The sequence below is a fragment of the Antechinus flavipes genome, chromosome 2 (genome assembly GCF_016432865.1).
Source record: "Antechinus flavipes isolate AdamAnt ecotype Samford, QLD, Australia chromosome 2, AdamAnt_v2, whole genome shotgun sequence".
Lineage (NCBI taxonomy): Eukaryota > Metazoa > Chordata > Mammalia > Dasyuromorphia > Dasyuridae > Antechinus > Antechinus flavipes.
In genome coordinates this window covers 475,121,586-475,140,522 of record NC_067399.1, presented here as the reverse complement: position 1 = coordinate 475,140,522, position 18,937 = coordinate 475,121,586, and the positions used below count along the sequence as shown (strand labels likewise).

The 18,937-nt window shown below is 33.5% G+C and overlaps 1 protein-coding gene across 1 annotated transcript in view; it reads right to left on the bottom strand.

Annotated features, from left to right (window-relative positions):
• The window catches only part of RHPN2 (rhophilin Rho GTPase binding protein 2), a 66,351-nt gene that overhangs the window by 1,709 nt on the left and 45,705 nt on the right, over positions 1-18,937 (bottom strand). Inside the window, exons 5-14 of the mRNA XM_051979742.1 lie at positions 13,787-13,864; positions 13,100-13,224; positions 10,368-10,534; positions 6,161-6,348; positions 5,561-5,717; positions 4,441-4,560; positions 3,391-3,585; positions 1,616-1,692; positions 462-608; positions 3-158 (exon numbers count right to left, since the gene is read on the bottom strand). Coding sequence (XP_051835702.1) covers positions 3-158; positions 462-608; positions 1,616-1,692; positions 3,391-3,585; positions 4,441-4,560; positions 5,561-5,717; positions 6,161-6,348; positions 10,368-10,534; positions 13,100-13,224; positions 13,787-13,864 — 1,410 coding nt within the window. The remainder of the gene's footprint in view (positions 1-2; positions 159-461; positions 609-1,615; positions 1,693-3,390; positions 3,586-4,440; positions 4,561-5,560; positions 5,718-6,160; positions 6,349-10,367; positions 10,535-13,099; positions 13,225-13,786; positions 13,865-18,937) is intronic.

The following is an 18,937-nucleotide window of genomic DNA, read 5'->3' as shown; positions in this document are numbered from 1 at the left end:
ACCATAGAAGATGTTGAATCCAAAAGACTGATAACCTTCATCTCAATAACTTCCTTCCCTAAACTTTTCAGTTTTTGTATAACTTCACTCACTGTCAGCCACTTACAATCTATATCTTGAATAGAAACAATATAATCTCCTTCTTTAGCACCTGCCAGCTAGAAAGTAATATAGAAAAGGTCAATTAATTAAAATTAATATCAATCATAAAGTTTCCAAATCCATATACAAATATTTACAACATTTGCAGTAAAGTACTTTTACTTTATTTAAAAGTGTGTCCTTAAGAATTGATAAATATTTAACTTCCTCCAGCCACATTTATTAATGTGCCTAGATTTTAAATAGGTGTGTATGTATATGTGAATATATACATACATACATATACCTATACATAAATATATAATCACTTTAGTATTTTCCCTTGCCCTCAAATCTGCACTTGAAAATACATTACTTACTGCAGCAGAGCAGTAGGGATCCAGAAAATGAACTTGTACTGGGGAACCTCCTCTCAGAGTAAACCCCAAATCATCATCTTCAATAGTAAAATGAATATTTCGAGGAGCTGTCCATCTCTTACTTGCTGAAAATACAGATAAAGGGCCCTATGGAACACAAAAACACTTATGATTTGCATATTAAAATATCTCAAAGCTATGTTTTAAACAACTTCAAAGCCACCAGCAGTGTGTCCCACTTGGTATGTACTGATTTACATTAAATAAAATAGACGGAATGGTGCTTCAAGTTTGCAGATGAGATAAAGTAGGAAAGATTATTATCAGATGGCAATTGCTACTTTAAAATTCCTCACAGGCTAATGTTGTACCAAATAAGAATTCTAACAGAACTCAATATAAATGTAATTCTTAAACTATCTTCAAATATTTGAAGAGTTATATGTGGATTGAATTCTTGGCTCTTCTGAGCAGCATTAGGAGCAGTGACCAAAAGTTGCAAAGAGATAAATTCAGAGTTGACACTGAAAAAAACTTCCTAATGATTAGAACCATCAAAGAGTGGGATATGCTGGTCTAAAAGGTAGTTTCTCTCTCACTGAAAATCTTCAATGACCATTTTTCATGTTGAATTACACTAAATGGCCACTGACATCTCCACCTCCAAAACTGTGTCTGTCCTTGAAATTTTAAAAGGAGATGCACCAGAAGACCTATGAGATTGTCAGCAATATATTTATGATGTTATAGATAATCAATCCAGGAGTCAGATAAATTGACTTTAAAAAGCAAAAAGGAGGGGAAGGGTTTAATCCCAAAAATAATACTTGAGGGTAAGCAGTAGGTATAGGATTACAATGGAAGAATCTTTAGGGATCCAATTAATATTTTTGTATCCTATGATTAAAAAAAAAAAAAAAAAAGATTGAAAGAATCGCCTGCAGGAATACAAATGGCCAAATTGCTCAAGATGGTGCTCTTCTCAACTGTAAGTTAAGTTGCATCTCCTCAAACAAATCAAAGAACCTGTTCTAAAATTCCAAGAACATCTAAAGCAATTATAGCCATCACCCTCATCCCACCTCTTCAATTCTTCAGCAAAATTAAAAGTTGTCTACTCGGGGAGATTATTATAACATTGCAGCAGGTCATACCAGTTTCTGGAAGAAGTCTGTCACTGCTACCTTGGAAAATTGTGGGGCCATCATCTCAGCTTCCTGCTCTGTTTTAGCTGTAAAAGAAAATTCAAAATATAAATGACAATTGTCCAGTTTTCCGGCCTTGCCATAGTCACCTTACCAGGCCACATCTACCTCTATCTAATTGTCACCTCTCACCCCTGGGGATCAGCTAAGCAACAAGAATTTACTTAAACTACCTAGCTACCTACTGTTTACTCCTTGCTCAGGAAACAGTAATCAAATTAATACTAACAGTTTCTGAAAATGATGCATAATTCCACTGCCCTATATGTTCACTTATCATACCTGATATTTCACCTTCTCTGACCACCACTCCTTTGATTCTTCCTATTGGAATGTAAACTCTGAGGAAGAGACTTCTCTTTTTTGTATATGTATCTCCAGTTTAAGAGAGTAGCTAGCACATAGCAGGTGCCTAATAACTGCTTACTGACAGACTGCCTGATTGATTTCAATTATGTTTTGAGAGAAGTGATCTGTGACTCACACTAGTAAGTGATGGGCATTTAATTCATTCCTTTAAATAAGTACTTCCTTTTGGTGTCCAATTGAAATCTTTGAAAATATTTCAAAAATGTTTATTCAATAAAATGCAAACCACTAGGCAAGAGATAAAACATCAAGCAGGATGAAAAGAAAAACACTTCAGAAAAAAGGCAAATGCTATTAAAGGATAAATATAAATCTTAATTGAAGACAACTAGACAATCTTCTTATTTCAAGTACTCCAATTTATACTATAGTTAGAAGAGAGCTTGCCAATTACTCTAAGAATCTTAAATAATGAATCTACATAGATTATGAATGAAATTATGTAATAATTATACTTTTCCCTATTTATACATTTGGATTCCCCTTTGCTCCCCACCTTTAGGCTACCACATTATAAAAAAGGGGAACCCAAAGACTTACATATTCAAATCTATTATTTGCCTAATGTACCACCAGAATATTTACTCCAGTAACAATTTGGTTTTTCAATAGATTATGTACCATTGTTTAAAGATCTTTCTCAATTTTCAGAGAAAAATTCATAAGTAGTTATTCTACTATACATTTCACAAATCAATTCTAATATTTGTCATAAAAAACTTTTTTAGTATTTTTTAGTCTTGACTTTCAAGGCCCTCTAGTGGTCTACTGATGTTAGATTTGGAATTGCAAGGCCTGAATCCAAATCCCTGTTTAGTTACACCAATGTGTATTCAAGGACTTGGACAAGATGATCTCTCTAAGGTCCCTTTCAGTTCTTAATTCTATGATCATAAAATTACCTATCAAGCTTTTTCAGGTCCAAAATTATATGCCCATTTTTTCAGGCAAAGTGCAATATTCCTGCTGCTCTACAAAGAAAGCTTTATTCATCCATTCTACCTGGGATGCCTTCCTCCCCAATCCTTTCCATATTTGAAAGCTTAATCAAATCTTAGCACTATAAAGCCTTCCCTGATCACCTCTTTCCACCTCTTAACTTCCATAGCCCTTTGTGAATACCTTTCTTACAGTACTGAGAATAGCATTTAGCCCACTATATATTTGTATAAGTCATCTCTCCTGACACAAAGTTTTTGGACAAAAAGGGCCATGTCTTATCCATTTTTGCATTCCCACAGTACTTTGCACAGAGAAGGTACCCAATAGATACTGGTTAACTGAATACAGACTGGATTTGTCCATGTTAGATACATGTAGGATATATTATAGGACATCTTCCCCATGTTACTTACAGATAATATCTGGAGCATCTATTAAATTCAGAAAATCATCATCTTGTTCATACTGAGAGTATTTAAGATGGGACCTTTTGTGAGCAACAGACAAGATTTCCTGAAGAATTTCAATGTTCCTCAGCTTTTTGCACAGATTAGCTGCCCTTACAGATTCTTCATGATCAGCAATAGCCTTACGTAAATGGGATTTTCCTGAAAACATAAAACATTATGAAAATAGTAATCTTCTCCTAAACTTGTAATTCAATAGTATCATTAAATAGCATTTAATGTTTCAACTGATCAGCTTTATTTAACCAGTTAGAAGGAGCTTCAAAGACTATTTCAACTGTTTTGCTTTAGAAGAGGAAATTAAGTATATTACCCATGGTCATAACAATTCAACCTATTCCTTCTGCTCTCTGAACCTTTGCTTATGTAAATCCTATCTATTCTTATAAGCCTAACTCAAATCACATCTCCAAGATTTTCTTTTCCACCTCTGACTAAGTACCCAATTTATACTTGCTTTCTAGTACTTTTTGGACTACAATTATTTATGTATAAGTTTTATTTCATTTTACATTTCCAGGTCCTCCAACTCTAAATTTAGTAGAGCTGGAAGTCAATCCCAGACCTTCTGACCAATGGTTTCTCATACATGAAGCAGAAAAAAGAGCTACTGTCTAGTCTGGTCTGCTTGAAGACCAATTAAATGCATCTGCAAAACCCTAACTCTTGCTTATGAAATAACTAAATGGCCAAACAAATCTAGCTACGAGAACTATGAATATAGGAAAAGGTATCTGGTAATTTTAAAACATGATCCAATCTAAGCTTAGATAATTTAAGAATAACGTGCAAAATTACATGTTCAAAAATACAACTTTTAAACTTGGGTACTACGACAAAGCAGAATAATCATGATTATTTACAGCCTATTATCCTTTAGGAACATTCTGGGACATGGGAAAGCACATAGATATGCCAGACCTTAGAGAAGTAATTGTTAATGAGCTTTTTGGGAGGAACACTTCCCCTATTTCCCATACAAACAATAGTATTTACCTAGTTGTTTCCGTTCATTTTTGTTCTTCAATGTTGCCAAAGGTGTAAATCCTTCAGGCATGTGATCATACAGCTGAGACAAGCACTTTTCCTGCTGGTCTTCATCATCTCCAGGATTCACTACAATGACATGGATTTGGGTATGTAAGTTTTGTAAACTGAACAAATCAGAAGAGAAACTTTGAATATTACTCTTTTAAAATTCTGCATTATATAATATTATCTTTGCCATGATGGAGTGTTAGTTTTATAACACTGTATTAAATAATGATCCTATATAATGTTACCACTACAAAACCAGGTGATGGCTTCTATGTAGTTATGTAAGCTTTTCCTCCTCATTTCCTGACTTCAAATCTTACTGATTCTTCAAGGCCCAGATCAAGTCTCACTTTCTTCTATGAAGCTTTCCCTGATCATTCCAACACAAAGTAATCTCTCCCTTTAAATTTAAAGAAACATTAAGGTATTTTTTGTTTATTTGTTTATGCCTCATATCTGTTTCTCATCTTTTATTCCCTTGTAGAGTTACTTTAAATTTTAAGTGTAAAGATTGTTTCCCCAACTAGATTACAAGTCTATTTGGAGCAGGAATACTAACTTATACTGCCTTTTTGTCCTAAACAGTATCCCAGTGCTTTGCACAGAATCAATATTTGATAATTTAACATTATCAAGCATTTGCTTGATAATGCATATATATGCAAGGCACTATGCTAGGGGCTAGAGCTAAAAAGACAAAAGTAAAGTAGTCCCCTCTCTAAATACAGACTGAGCTCCTCCATTGCACGGTTAACTCTTGTGGCAGTAAGAGCTATCAATTTTGTCTTTCTTTAGGCATTAATGCTTCTTGACTTGACATTAATAAGAAATAAAAATGTGGCAAAATATAGGTAGATGAATTGTCAGATAGTTTATAAATTTTTATAGATACTTCACTGGACTAAGCAAAAGAAACAAAATGCTGTGCTTCTTGAAACTAATTCTAACATTTCCATTAACTTCCTTTATCCCCATGATATCATCTATCAAAAAGAAATAGTATTGATCACACTAAGTCATGTGGTAGAAACATTAAAATTTTTTTAAGTTGGGAAGTTTTTTTTTTCCTAACTCTTACATTGATGATCAATCAGAATGGTGGCAGCAAAATAGTGAGCCAGAGCTCTATAATGGTCAGATTTCACTTTGACCAGGGTGGCCCAAGAATACGGGATATTCTCTTTAACTGGCTCCTGACTCATAGCTGAATGAAGTTGATGGTAAACTTCGCCAACCTAAAACGAGAGAGAGGAAAAAGAAATCACTGGCATGGAACCATTCCGTGTTTCTTCTGCTAAGGACAAAAAGCTCTTCCTTTTACAAGCAACTGTGAATACAGGCAGGTCATCCTAGCATTAGACAAACATTTTCATGGTTATTTCCTATTGTTACTTTCAAAATTGAAATAATCAGACAAGCAACTATAATAATAGATCTGTTCATGAGTTAAAAGAGCAGTTTGGTATTACTGATCCATATCCCACAATAACAAATTTGTACAGAGAGTAAAGTGGAGATCCTTGCCTAGGAATACCATAAAAAATGATGCTCTTATGAGCAAATTCTGGGGCAGATTTGTTGGCCTTGGAGGTTATATCTGCCATAAATTTACAATGACTCCAAAAGCATGGAAACTAAGAAACGAAGCCAGCTCTAAAAGTACAGCATCACTACTTACCTTGGCAGCTTCTTGAGCCATCTTCACTAAGGTAAAGAACTCATTTCGGATCCCAGGAAGGCTAATTTTCTCAAAGATAATCTCTTGAGCTTGTGCTAGCATCATTTTGACCAGAACATTTAGCATGGCAGGGCTCATGTCATAACTTGGTGTATGAGTAAATGTTTCCTTTAAGTAGTTTAAAACTCCTTTAAAGTAAAAACAAACAACAAAAAGCACTACATCATTTGAAAGTAGTAATAGCTTCTATTTCCTATATTAAACATCTACACATACACATATCTGCATGCATCAGACTTCTCTACACTGGCTTCATGAAAAACTTAATGCTTACAAAGCCATAGAGTGATTATCTGTACTCATTGCTATAAATCAATCATTCCCCTGACAAGAGATCTATGCTCAGTTTCATTATCAGTAGGTTCATAATGAATGTTTGGGGTAGCAAGGTTTGTGATACATCTAACTTTGTATCCCCAGCATCTAATACTATGCTTTCCAAACAGCAGACATTTGATGCTCATTAAATTAATGATGTTCTGTGAATAATGTAAATGTTATTCAGTCTGGCAACACTTAGCTATTTAAAGAATAAAAAAAATAATAATAATCAGATTTGGAGAGTCACATGATTATTTGGCAATCTTACAAACTGACCTTGGAAGATGTGGTAATTGAAGAACAGAATAAGGAGCTTTTCTAGGTTCATTTATTATATAAAAAAATACAATGTATATGTTAGCTGCCATATGTTTTCCTTTTGAAAAAAGTAAAAAATAAAACTGACAAATCAGAAGCTGAAATATAACCCCCAATATTATTCTCATCCAACTGATTTATCTAGTTTCACCAGTATATAAACTGTACCATTTTCTCTAGGAATGTTACAGAAACTGATTAGGAGATACCACATGCATTTTCTATTTGTATGAAATTTGGCATTATATAGAGCAGAGGTTCTTAACATGGGCTCTGTGAACTTTTTTTTAAAAAAATCAATTTCTGTATTTTAATATATTTGATTTAATTTTTAATAACGGATGCATTTACAAACATTATTCTGAGAAAGAGTCCCTAGGTTTCACCAGACTGCCCAAAATGGAGGTGCTCTATGAAGCAAAAAGGTTTAGGAACACTTAGTATAAAAACTTAGTAAACTCTTTTTATGCTTTGACTTAGCAATAACACAACTTTGTCTATACCTCAAAGAGATCTTAAAAAGAAAAGAATCCGTGTGTACAAATAAAGTATTTGTAGTAGTTCTTTTTCATGTAGCAAAGAATTGGAAATTGAGGAGATGCCCATCAACTAGATGAAGGCTGAACAAATTCTGGCACATGAGTTGTTGTGAGGTTTCTTGGCAAAAATACTGGAGTGGTTTGACATTTTCTTCTCTAACTTTCTAAAAAATCTATTAATAATTTTAATTTTTAATTAGCAAAATTGAAGCAAACAAGATTAAGTAATATGCTCAAGGTCATACAGCCAGGTAAATTGGCTCAAGGCTGGATTTGAACTCAGATCTTTCTGACTCCAGGCTCAGTGCTTGATTCACTGTACCATGAAACACTATTAATGCTCTTAAGATATAATGAAGGGGTTATTTTCAGAGAAACTCAGAAAGACTTGTATGAATAGAACTAGAACAATTGATACAATAACAACATTGTAAAGATGATCAATTTCAAAAGATTTAAGAACTCTGATCAATACAATGACCCCTTCCCCATTCAAAAAAAATCAGTTATGTTTTGAGGCAGAACTTGAACTTGGGTCTTTCTGATTCTCATACCAATTATCTATCTATTATGCCATCCTGCCTTTCCAGACAGTTTCCATCTATATATCTTTTGATAAGTTCATAGCTGGTAAAAAACAAAAAAGATCTCATATAATTTTTACTAAAAAATCTCCTTTATAATTCATCCCAAAGAATTTTAGATCTAAAAGTACCATCAAAGTTTCTTCTAATCTAATCCTTTCATTCTATGGTTAAGAAACCTGCAGCTCATGGAGAGAAAATTACTTTGCTCAAGGTCACACATGTTAATGACGGCTCTGGGACTAGACCCAACATTTCCAGATGGCTGGAATAAATAGATTTGCCTCGATTTCCAGTGGAAAAATCTTGTGTTTGGAGTTTAACCAGCCATTTCACCAAACAGCTGCCAATAATATTAATCTACAGAACTCTATATTGTTCGAGGCAAGTCCAGAATCTACTTCTACAGGCTCAATTCTCACTGAAACAAGCTGCAGAGATTGATTATTCAATGTAGTCATTAGTTAGTGCCACAGGAAATAGAAAAATAAAAGTAGAAATACAAATGAATAGGAAAATGAATATAAACTGCTTGCATTTTTGTTTTTCTTCCCAGGTTATTTATATCTTCTGAATCCAATTCTCCCTGTGCAACAAGAAAACTGTTTGGTTCTGCACATATATATTGTATCTAGGATATACTATAACCTATTTAACATGTAACGGACTGCTTGCCATCTGAGGGAGGGGATGGAGGGAGGGAGAGGAAAAATCGGAACAGAAGTGAGTGCAAGGGATAATGCTGTAAAAATTACCCTGGCATGAGTTGTCAATAAAAAGTTATTAAAAGAAAAAAAATAATAAAATATTTGCAAATTAAAAAAAAAAAAAAGGAAATACAAGTGAATAAAGATTGTCATAAGAATCAAGAAGCCCAACTCTAGGTCTAGCACTGTCAGATGCTATGTCATTAACTCTTCACAATCTTTCAGTATCCCCATCCCTAAGAAGAGGACCTGAACTTCAAGCTATATGAAGTCCCTTCAAATTCCTTGTGTACTTTAATAAAGAATTATTCTACATCTTAATCCATAATGCTACTGTACTTGAGTACATTGAATTGATATAATGACAATTACAATTACAATGACAATTTATTCACACCTTTCAAAATTACAAAAAACAAATCCTTTATATTTTGGTTTCTATTACTAAAGAACTTACGGCTCATTATTCTATCTTTCAAAATAGCATTCCTTGACTCATACATACAAAAATATTTGTAGCATCACTTTTTGTTGTAGTAAAAAACTAGAAATAAAATAGGTAAATTCCCCGCAAACTGGAGAACAGGTGTATAATTATGACGAACATTATAGGATATTATGCTATATGAAATGACAAAAGAGACATTTAAGAGAAATCTGGGAGGACTAGTTTGAAACACTGCAAAGTGAGAACAAAAACAATTTATATAATGAAAACAACTTTGTAAAATAACATAACTGTGAATGAATTAAGGAGCATGACTAATTTAATGGTCAATCACAACTCCAGAAGACTGATGAGGAGTCATACTTTCTCAATTTCTTGATAGATGTCATAGACTAGAAGATTCAGACATACATTTTCAGATATAGCAAAAAGCATGAATTTGTTTGTACATTTCACCAGATTGTTTATTTGTTAGAGGGAAAGAGAGAAATAGTGATGCTAAAAAAAAAAAAAAAAAGAAAAAAGAAAAAAGAAAAGAGGATCAATGTATTATTGAAAAAAAAAAATAAACAGGAAAGCCAAAGAAGTTCATAAGACACAAATAAGCAGATCAGTGTTGGAACTACCATATTTTAAATAACCACCAAAAAAAAAAAAAAAGAAAAAAGAAGTGGAGATTAATATGCTTCATGTGCATCCTCTTTATAATCTTTATATTGGAAATAATATTTATGATTTATCAAGTTCAGAATAAGAAAAAAAGAGAAACATTACGTAAGTAATGTTACATAATTACCTAAGTACATAAGTGTTCTTTCTACAAAGGAACAATTAATGTGCAGTATACCTATCCAAGATCTTAACATTTGGGAAAAATTAAATTCCAGAAACCTATGCACAAAATCAGATGATGACAACAGGTTTTTAAAAACAATTCTCTTTTCTGTACATTCACAGAAAGTTGGCAATGAACCTATAGAACCCTTTCAGGTATGAAGGCTATCTACTAACTCCAGAGACTAGAAAGCCAAGCTAAGTTGGCAAAATTGAGGTTAAAAATAGTGTTAAAAACTAATAGCAATTCTTTCTGAAGAACAAAGGGAACATGAATCAACGGTAATGAGATGTAATTCTCTTACTGAAATGTGTGTGCATGTACACACACATACATACATACACACACACATACACACACACCAGCATCCTAACAAGCAAGCAGTGTTCCCTCACCTGCAGCTCTCTGAAAGGCGTCCACAGCATGTTCAAGCCCTGATTGTGTCTGCCGGTTACTTCGGGTTCCAATTTGTGTATAGACAGCACCAATATTAAATAGGATACTGGCTTTTTCCAACAATAAATTCTGCTGGCTGACTGGAACACCAGTTAATGAATCATACCTATTTAAGAAAATTTTAAGGGTAAAGAAAACTTCATTTTTGCTTATATTATAACCCTTTACTTAAAACTCAAAAATACATCCCATAAGTAGTTTACAAAGATGGATAACAAACTTGTTCTTTTATTTAAGATCCTGCCCAAAACTATTCTTGGTTTAAAAAATAATGATTCTCTTAACTGAAATATAATTATGAACTTAAACTTTTTCTTTCAATTAGATTTCTCTTTTGAATGAAAAAAAATTGGATGGGGCAGCTAGGTGGTACAGTAGATAGAGCACCAGCTCTGAAGTCAGGAGGACCTGAGTTCAAATCTGATCTCAGATACTTAACGCTTCCTGACTATGTGACACTGGACAAGTCACAACTCCAATTGCCTCAGCAAAACCAAACCAAACAAACAAACAAAAAAAACCAAAGAGCACCTCATGTCAGACTAAACAATATTGCTAACTTCTTCAATATAAGATAAAAGAGTTAAGATTTTTCTTAAGAGATATATTATAAAAACTCACCTCCCTTCCCAAAAGTAAATCTGGAATCAACAGCCCTAATGTTTGGGTTAGTATAGGTCCTGAGACATTAAAGTGAAATTCTTAAAGCAATCATGCTGTTTTAAGAATATATGCTAAATAGACAAACATGAGAAAATGGGAATATAAATCATGGAAGGGGCTGAAAATGACAGATACAATAATACACTGTGGATGAAACTATAAATCAATCCAAATATCCAGAAAATTATTTGAAAATATACTTAAAAAAAGACTAAAATTTCCATGCCTAGAAAACCCATACCTAAGTATATAGTTACTAGAATTTTTACAAACCAATACTTTTTGTAGTAACGAAACAAAGATAGCCATCAGTTGGGGCTTAGCTAAACAAACTGATATAAAATATTGCAGACATACTAACCTCTAACAAGTCAAAGAAGCATGGAAAAACATATAAGATGATAAAGAGTGAAGGAAGCTGAACCAGAAACAGAACATACATAATTACAAAAATGGAAATGGAAAGAATTTTAAAAAGACTACTGAATGTTTTATAATTATAATGAAAAATCTTGGTCTTAGATAAGAGTTGAGAAAATGCATCTTTTTCACTTCATTGCAAAGATAAAAGAGTATGAGTATAGAATACCAAAAATATTATGAAACACAATTGATATATTAGTTGTTTCTGCTGAACGGCTTTTTTCATGTTTCATTAAAAAATTTTGTCACAAAGGATAGCTCCTAAGCGATATATTTTATGTTGGAGGGGATGTGGGAAAACAGGGACACTGACACATTGTTGGTGGAATTGTGAACACATCCAGCTATTCTGGAGAGCAATTTGGAACTATGCTCAAAAAGTTATCAAACTGTGCATATCTTTTGATCCAGCAGTGTTTCTACTGGGCTTATACCCCAAAGAGACACTAAAGAAGGGAAAGGGACCTGTATGTGCCAAAATGTTTGTGGCAGCCCTGTTTGTAGTGGCTAGAAACTGGAAAATGAATGGATGCCCATCAATTGGGGAATGGCTGGGTAAATTGTGGTATATGAACTTTATGGAATATTATTGTTCTGTAAGGAATGACCAGCAAGATGAATACAGAGAGGACTGGCGAGACTTACATGAACTGATGCTAAGTGAAATGAGCAGAACCAGGAGCTCATTATATACCTCAACAACGATACTGCTTGAGGATATATTCTGATGGAAGTGGATCTTTTCAATAAAGAGAGCTAATTCAGTTCCAATTGATCAAGGATGGACAGAAGCAGCTACACCCAAAGAAAGAACACTGGGAAATGAATATAAACTGCTTGCATTTTTGTTTTTCTTCCCAGGTTATTTATACCTTCTGAATCCAATTCTCCCTGTGCAACAAGAAAACTGTTTGGTTCTGCACACATATATTGTATCTAGGATATACTGTAACCTATTCAATTTGTAAAGGACTGCTTGCCATCTGGGGGAGGGGGTGGAGGGAGGGAGGGGAGAAATTGGAACAGAAGTGAGTGCAAGGGATAATGCTGTAAATTTACCCTGGCATGGGTTCTTTCAATAAAAAGTCATATAAATAAATAAATAAATAAATAAATAAATAAAGCAATATAATTTTTAAAATTTCAAAGGTAACCAAAAAATAAAAGATGTGAATAAAAACATTTTTTAAAAGAATGTATGTTAATACTTGTATTAAAAAAAAATTGGCTATCCAAATTCATTGTCTGGTCACAATGTTTGTTATTCATCAGCACCTAATGTCTTAGGAATAGGGGGAAAAAACCTGTTCATTAAACCACCTGTCAAGCCTATCATAAGAATCCTTCTTTCCAATGGCAACAATTTTCCCAATTATAATAGAAAGATTAAGACTATATCAATTCTATGTTACAAATAATTTATGGTGTGCAAATAAGCAATGATTGTGAAATGTCCTAAGTTCTTTGGGATCTGCGACATGAACATTCAAGAGTCTTTATCTCTTTAGCTATCTTACATAAGCTCAAAATTTAGAAAAAACTAGAAAAATAAAATATTCATTTCAGTAGGAAAAAAACAACTTACCATGTAAATAAAATTCCCATGTGCCTAGTGGGTGGAAAGAACCTACTTTCAACAAAACCAAGCTGAATGAAATATGTCATTAACAGTTCAATACCAGCTTCATCTCGGCTAGGTGTTCGGCAAGCCTAAAGATATAAAAGAAATATTTAATAAAGGTAAACAACCTACTACTAGCATCAGCTAACTGATCTAATGCATATAAAATCAATTCAAAGAACATCGTTCCTATAACTTCCCAACATCCACCCCTAAGTATGTCTGCCTCTCATAATTATTACTGAGATATTTACCTTAACAAAAGTTGATGGTTCCTACAATTTGTTTTTCACCGTGGCATTGTGGGGTGAAAATAACACACAGGTAAACAGAATTCATTAGAGATATCAGCTATGCCTGTGATATCTTTGCTCCAGTGAATTCTTTGGTAAGCAAACTTCAAATGCAGATGGGCACCTTCTCTGCAACTAAGTGACATGCTTAACTTCATCAAACCAGTATGTTTCAGAAAGAAATCTAATGCTTTCATTCTCTAATAAAGGAATATATGTGCAGTGCTTTGCAAATATGAAAGCCCTATATTAATGCTACTTATTATGATAGTTATTATTACACTATGCCAAGCTATCTCTCAGAGGAAATATTAAAACATACTATAGTAACTGCATTGAATCCTAGATGGAAACTTACTTGTCTTAGATCCATAAGATCTGCAATTTCATCTTCATATAAAGAGCTATCTTCACTATAATGTTCCAAGATAAAATCCTTTAAAGAAAATGACAAATAAGATTTAACATGTATTAGACTACCTGCTTGGGGGAGAAGGGGAAGAGGGGAAATTGGGAACAAAAGGTTTTGCAAGGGTTCAGTGTTGAAAAATTACCCATGCATATGCTTTGTAAATAAAAAGCTTTAATGAAGAAAAAAAAAAAGAAAATGACAAATAGAAAACTTCAAAATGTGATTTGAAAATCAGTTCTGTGATTCCACTATTCTGGAGAACAATTTGGAACTACGTCCAAAGGGCTTTCAGATTCTGCATACCTTTTGATCCATCAGTGTCTCTACTGGGCCTGAATCCCAAAGAGATCTTAAAGGAAGGAAAGGGACCCATATGGGCAAAAATGTTTGTGGCAGCCCTCTTTGTAGTGGCAAGAAACTGGAAACTGAGTGGATGCCTATCAGTTGGGGATATATGAATAAGTTATGGTATATGAATGTTATGGAATATTATTATATAAAAAATGATCAGCAAGATGATTTCAGAAAGCCCTGGAGAGACCTGCATGAACGGATGTTAAATGAACTGAATAGAAACTAAAGAACATTGTAGATAGCAACAAAGTTATATGATAGTCAACTGTGATGCACCTGACTCTTTTAAACAATGAGGTGAGTCAGGCCAATTCCAATAGACTTGTGATGGAGAGAGTCATCCACATCCAGAGAGAGAAAGGTGGAGACTGAAAGTCTATCACAGTATAGTATTTTCACCTTTTTTTGTTGTTTGCTTGTTTGCTCTCCCCCCCCCCTCTCATTTTCCCTTTTTATCTGATTTTTCTTGTGCAGCATGATAAATGTAGAAATGTTTAGAAGAACTGCACATGTTTAACTTATATTGTATTACTTGATGTCTAGGAGAGGGACCTGGGGGAAGAGAGGAGAAAAATATGGAACACAAAATTTTGCAAAGGTGAATGTTGAAAACTATCTTTGCATATATTTTAAAAAATAAAAAGCCATTATAAAAAAACCAGTTCTGTTATCTGTGTTAAAAAATAATCATAAGTGATCCAATCCACTAATTTTGTACATCTGTTACTTGGTGTACTTTTTAGGAGTGCAGCATAAGATGCAAGTTCATACTATGAAAAGAGATTTTTCTTCATATGAATATCTAAAGGATGTTTCTTGGAGAAGCAGTTGATGAAATTGATTTTATCACATGTCCCTAAAGCAAAATAAATAAAGCCAACAATATTTTATGGGATACTATTCCTTATATTGCAATATTCATGAGAAATATTTGTAAAAAGATCACTGTGAAAATAATTGCAACTTATGTTGAAAATTATTATTATTATGCAGAAGTTGAAAAGCTCAATATTCTCCTAATTAATACATATCTTGATATGTTGTTACTTAAATACAAAGGTGGAAACAAGTGAGAATAGTAAAAATATATTTGCAAGCAGAGGTCAGGAAGAAGAAAGACAAGCTCAAAAACTTGTAGACCACACAAAATAAATACTTTTTTTGATAATTAATAGCTATTAGACTGGCAAGAACCAAATAAAAAATTTAACATATATATTTGTATGACAAAGAAAAGGTGAGTTATATGGGAGGTATCTTTCCAGAATAAGATTTTGTATATAATCAAAACATCCATTTGTCAAAAGAGAAGTAGTAAAAGCCAAACATAATAATGAGTAATTTTTATTTAATCCTAAAAGCAATAGGGAACCACAGGAGTTTACTGAATAGGAGAATGAAAGTCCTACCTATACCTTAGAACAACTGATGTGATAAGAATAGTAGTAGTAGCAGCAGCAGCAGCAGTAACAGCTTTTACATGTCAGCCTTGATGCTAAGTATTTTATAAATATCTCATTTTGAGGGAGGATTCTGGGAAGATAGTAGAACACAGAAGAAAATTCCTAGCTCTCCAGATTTCTCCCACAAACAAAACTGGACCTCAGTGCAAACAAAGACTGATGAATAATAAGACTTGGGACAGAACAGGGGTCTTCCTGGAACAACTTGAGAATATCCGAAGAAAGACCCCAAGACAAGGTTTAACACATGTGAAACGTAAACACTTCCAGGCTAGGTCTGCAGAAACACCAAATGGGGAGCCATCTGCATGGCTGGGTTCAGAGATAGTCCTCAACCCCTACAACAGGAATTTTCACCTCTTACAAACCCTGGAGAGTCCCAAGACAGAGTCCAGAAAAGACTGAGGGAATCTCTGTTGATTAGGAACACAAAACCCAGCTAGTTCTAAGCAAGAATGAACCAGCACACTGGCTCAGTCCAGAAACAGTGAGGCAAGGATGCTGCTGGCTGCAGGCACTGGCAGAAGGGGGAGTTTTTGGTTTGGGGTTCCAGGTCAAAGGGAAAAGCTAAGGTGAAGCTAGAGGCACTATCCCCCTCACCTCAGGATTACATTAATTACCATTAATGGTTCATAAAAAAAAAAAAAAAAAAAAAAAAAAAAACAGGCAAAAGAATATAAGAACTCAACCCTAGAAACTTACTATGGGAACAGAGAAGATGAGACTTCATCTTCAGAGGAGGAGATACTGAAATAAAAAAAGCTTCTCCTGCCCCAAAGATTAAGGTTAAATGGCTACCTGTCTGGACCTCAGTGCAAACAAAGACTGATGAAAAATAAGATTTGGGACAGAACAGGGGTCTTCCTGGGACAACTTGAGAACATCCAAAGAAAGACTCCAAGACAACATTTAACATATGCAGACCTAATTATTTAGGATTGTCAATATATATTATTCTAGGACCTGTGGGTCTTTTATTGTGGCTGCTGATAAATTCTTATTGTGGCTGCAACGTATTTGAATTTCTTTGGTTCTTAGAGAAATTTCTTTTTGATCTGGAAATTTCAAAATTTAGAAATAATATTTCTGTGTGTTTTCCATGCAGAATCTCTTTGTGGTAATGATTGGTGGGTTTTTTCTATTTCTACTTTTCCCTCATACTCCTCACTCCAGGACAATTTTCTTTGATTATTTGCTGCAGTGTCAAGGTTCTTTTTTTGGTTACAGCTTTCAGGTAGTCCAATCATTTTTATATCTTATCAAGAGCTTTCTTATAAGCTATTTCATATTCCATTCTACTTTTTCATTTTTTACATTTTGTTTTATTATATCTTGATCTCTTATACCTTCACTGCCTTCCTTTTGTCCTATCCTAATTTTGAAACAATTTTCTTCTTCTTTGAGACTATCTCCCTTTTCTAGTTACTTTTTTTTCCCATAATCTTTTTCTTGGATGGTCTTTTAAAAAGTTTTTCCTCAATCTCTTCAATTTTTAAAAGTCTTTTTTGAGTTCTACAAATTCTTTCCAGACAGGTCTGCAGCCAAAAATATATTCAGCAAAATTAATAATATTGAATCAAAAACCAAATGGACATTCAAGAAACTTGCAGATTTTCAGGATTTTGTCTCAACCAAACCTGAACTTAACAGAATGTCCCTCTTTGTACTATCTTGCTACTGTGATTAAAGAAATACTAAGATGACTACAGAGAATAGCTGTTTTGTAATTTTCTTGATTTTATGGATTTCCATGAATAAAAAATTCATTATTAGATTCTCAATTATTATTGATTAGTGTCTCCTCTTAAAATGGTATTTAGAAAGCAATGTGTTTCCAAACTTAAGATCTTTTATTCATGAAAAAACCTGCCAGATTTATTCTCCTCAGGCATGGCCTCTGAGAACTGCCAATTCTTTGTCACAATAAGGTTGAATGATTTTACTGCTAATCAGTCTGAGAAGAAGGACCTGAACCCCAATCTTCTTGATTTCAAATTTAGCATTCTATCTACTATATCACACAGCCTCTTTGATTGCTCCAGTAGATTGGTCACTATGATCCTTCCAATAATGTTAACTACAACCTATCTAATACCTGTTACTTGCCGAGTGAATCTTTCTGCAGAAATAGTAAAATAAAAGTGTAACTTGTAGCTTTGCTAACCATTAAGTCTCAACAAATGACCTGATTTAGACAGATAATCCATGGTTTGTTTTTTTTTTTTTGTGACACATATATTCTCAAATAAAAATAAAGAAAAAAATTAAAACATTTTTCACATTTTCTGATTTCTGTGTGAATGATATTCATTGTTTCTACATTCTAAAATATTTTGGTTAAAATAGCAAGGACATAGTATAACTGTTTTTTCAAACTTGTTTTTAACTTGTAAATCCCTACGTATTACATCTTGTTTTACAAGGTTACCCATAAAGTTTACATGTACTCTTTGGTATAATGACCCTTGAACATGCTAATCTTAGGACAGTTTTGTCAAGGACCAATGTGAGAAGGAGGACTGCACATACAAACAATTATTGCAATATCTCATGTTTTACAAAATTGACCTGGATTTTATTCACCAATTACATTGACTTTAACAGGAAGCATGTATATAAAGCCTCATAAAGTCCTTTGAAAATGCTGATATAAAGCTGCTATTGTTAACTTGCTCCTATCCTGAAGTCCCACAGTATTATAATCCTAGGTCATGTAATATTATCAACTTAAAACAAACCTATAGTTTATAGAGCTGAAAAGAAATTTCAAAAAGATTGCAACATAAGAAAACTTAGACAAAGTACTTCATGTTCTCATCTAGGGAAGTTCTCTTTTTAATAAGTGGAATGCAATTTTGCTATCTAAGTCACTTATGAAACTCAAGAGAACCAAAAAGTTTTTATTTAACAAAATACATATTAAAATTGAAAAGTGATGTGTACTATTAAATGCAATCATCATTGGACAGTTTTACTTAAAATTTTGGGGTTAAATTTCTGTTTGAGGACGATTTGTCAGGAAGTCTGTTGTTCAGTTGTTTTTAGATATTTCCAGCTCTTTGTGACTTCATTTGGGATTTTTTCAGCAAAGATACTGAAGTGATTTGTAATTTCCCTTTCTAGCCTATTTTATAAATAAGGAAATTGAGACAAACAGGATTAAGTGACTTGCCCAGGGTCACACACTTATTGTTTGAAGCCATATTTGAATTCAAGAAGATGAGTCTTACTGATTCCAGGCCCACTGTGCCATCTAGCTGCTCCTAGGAAGTGTCTACTT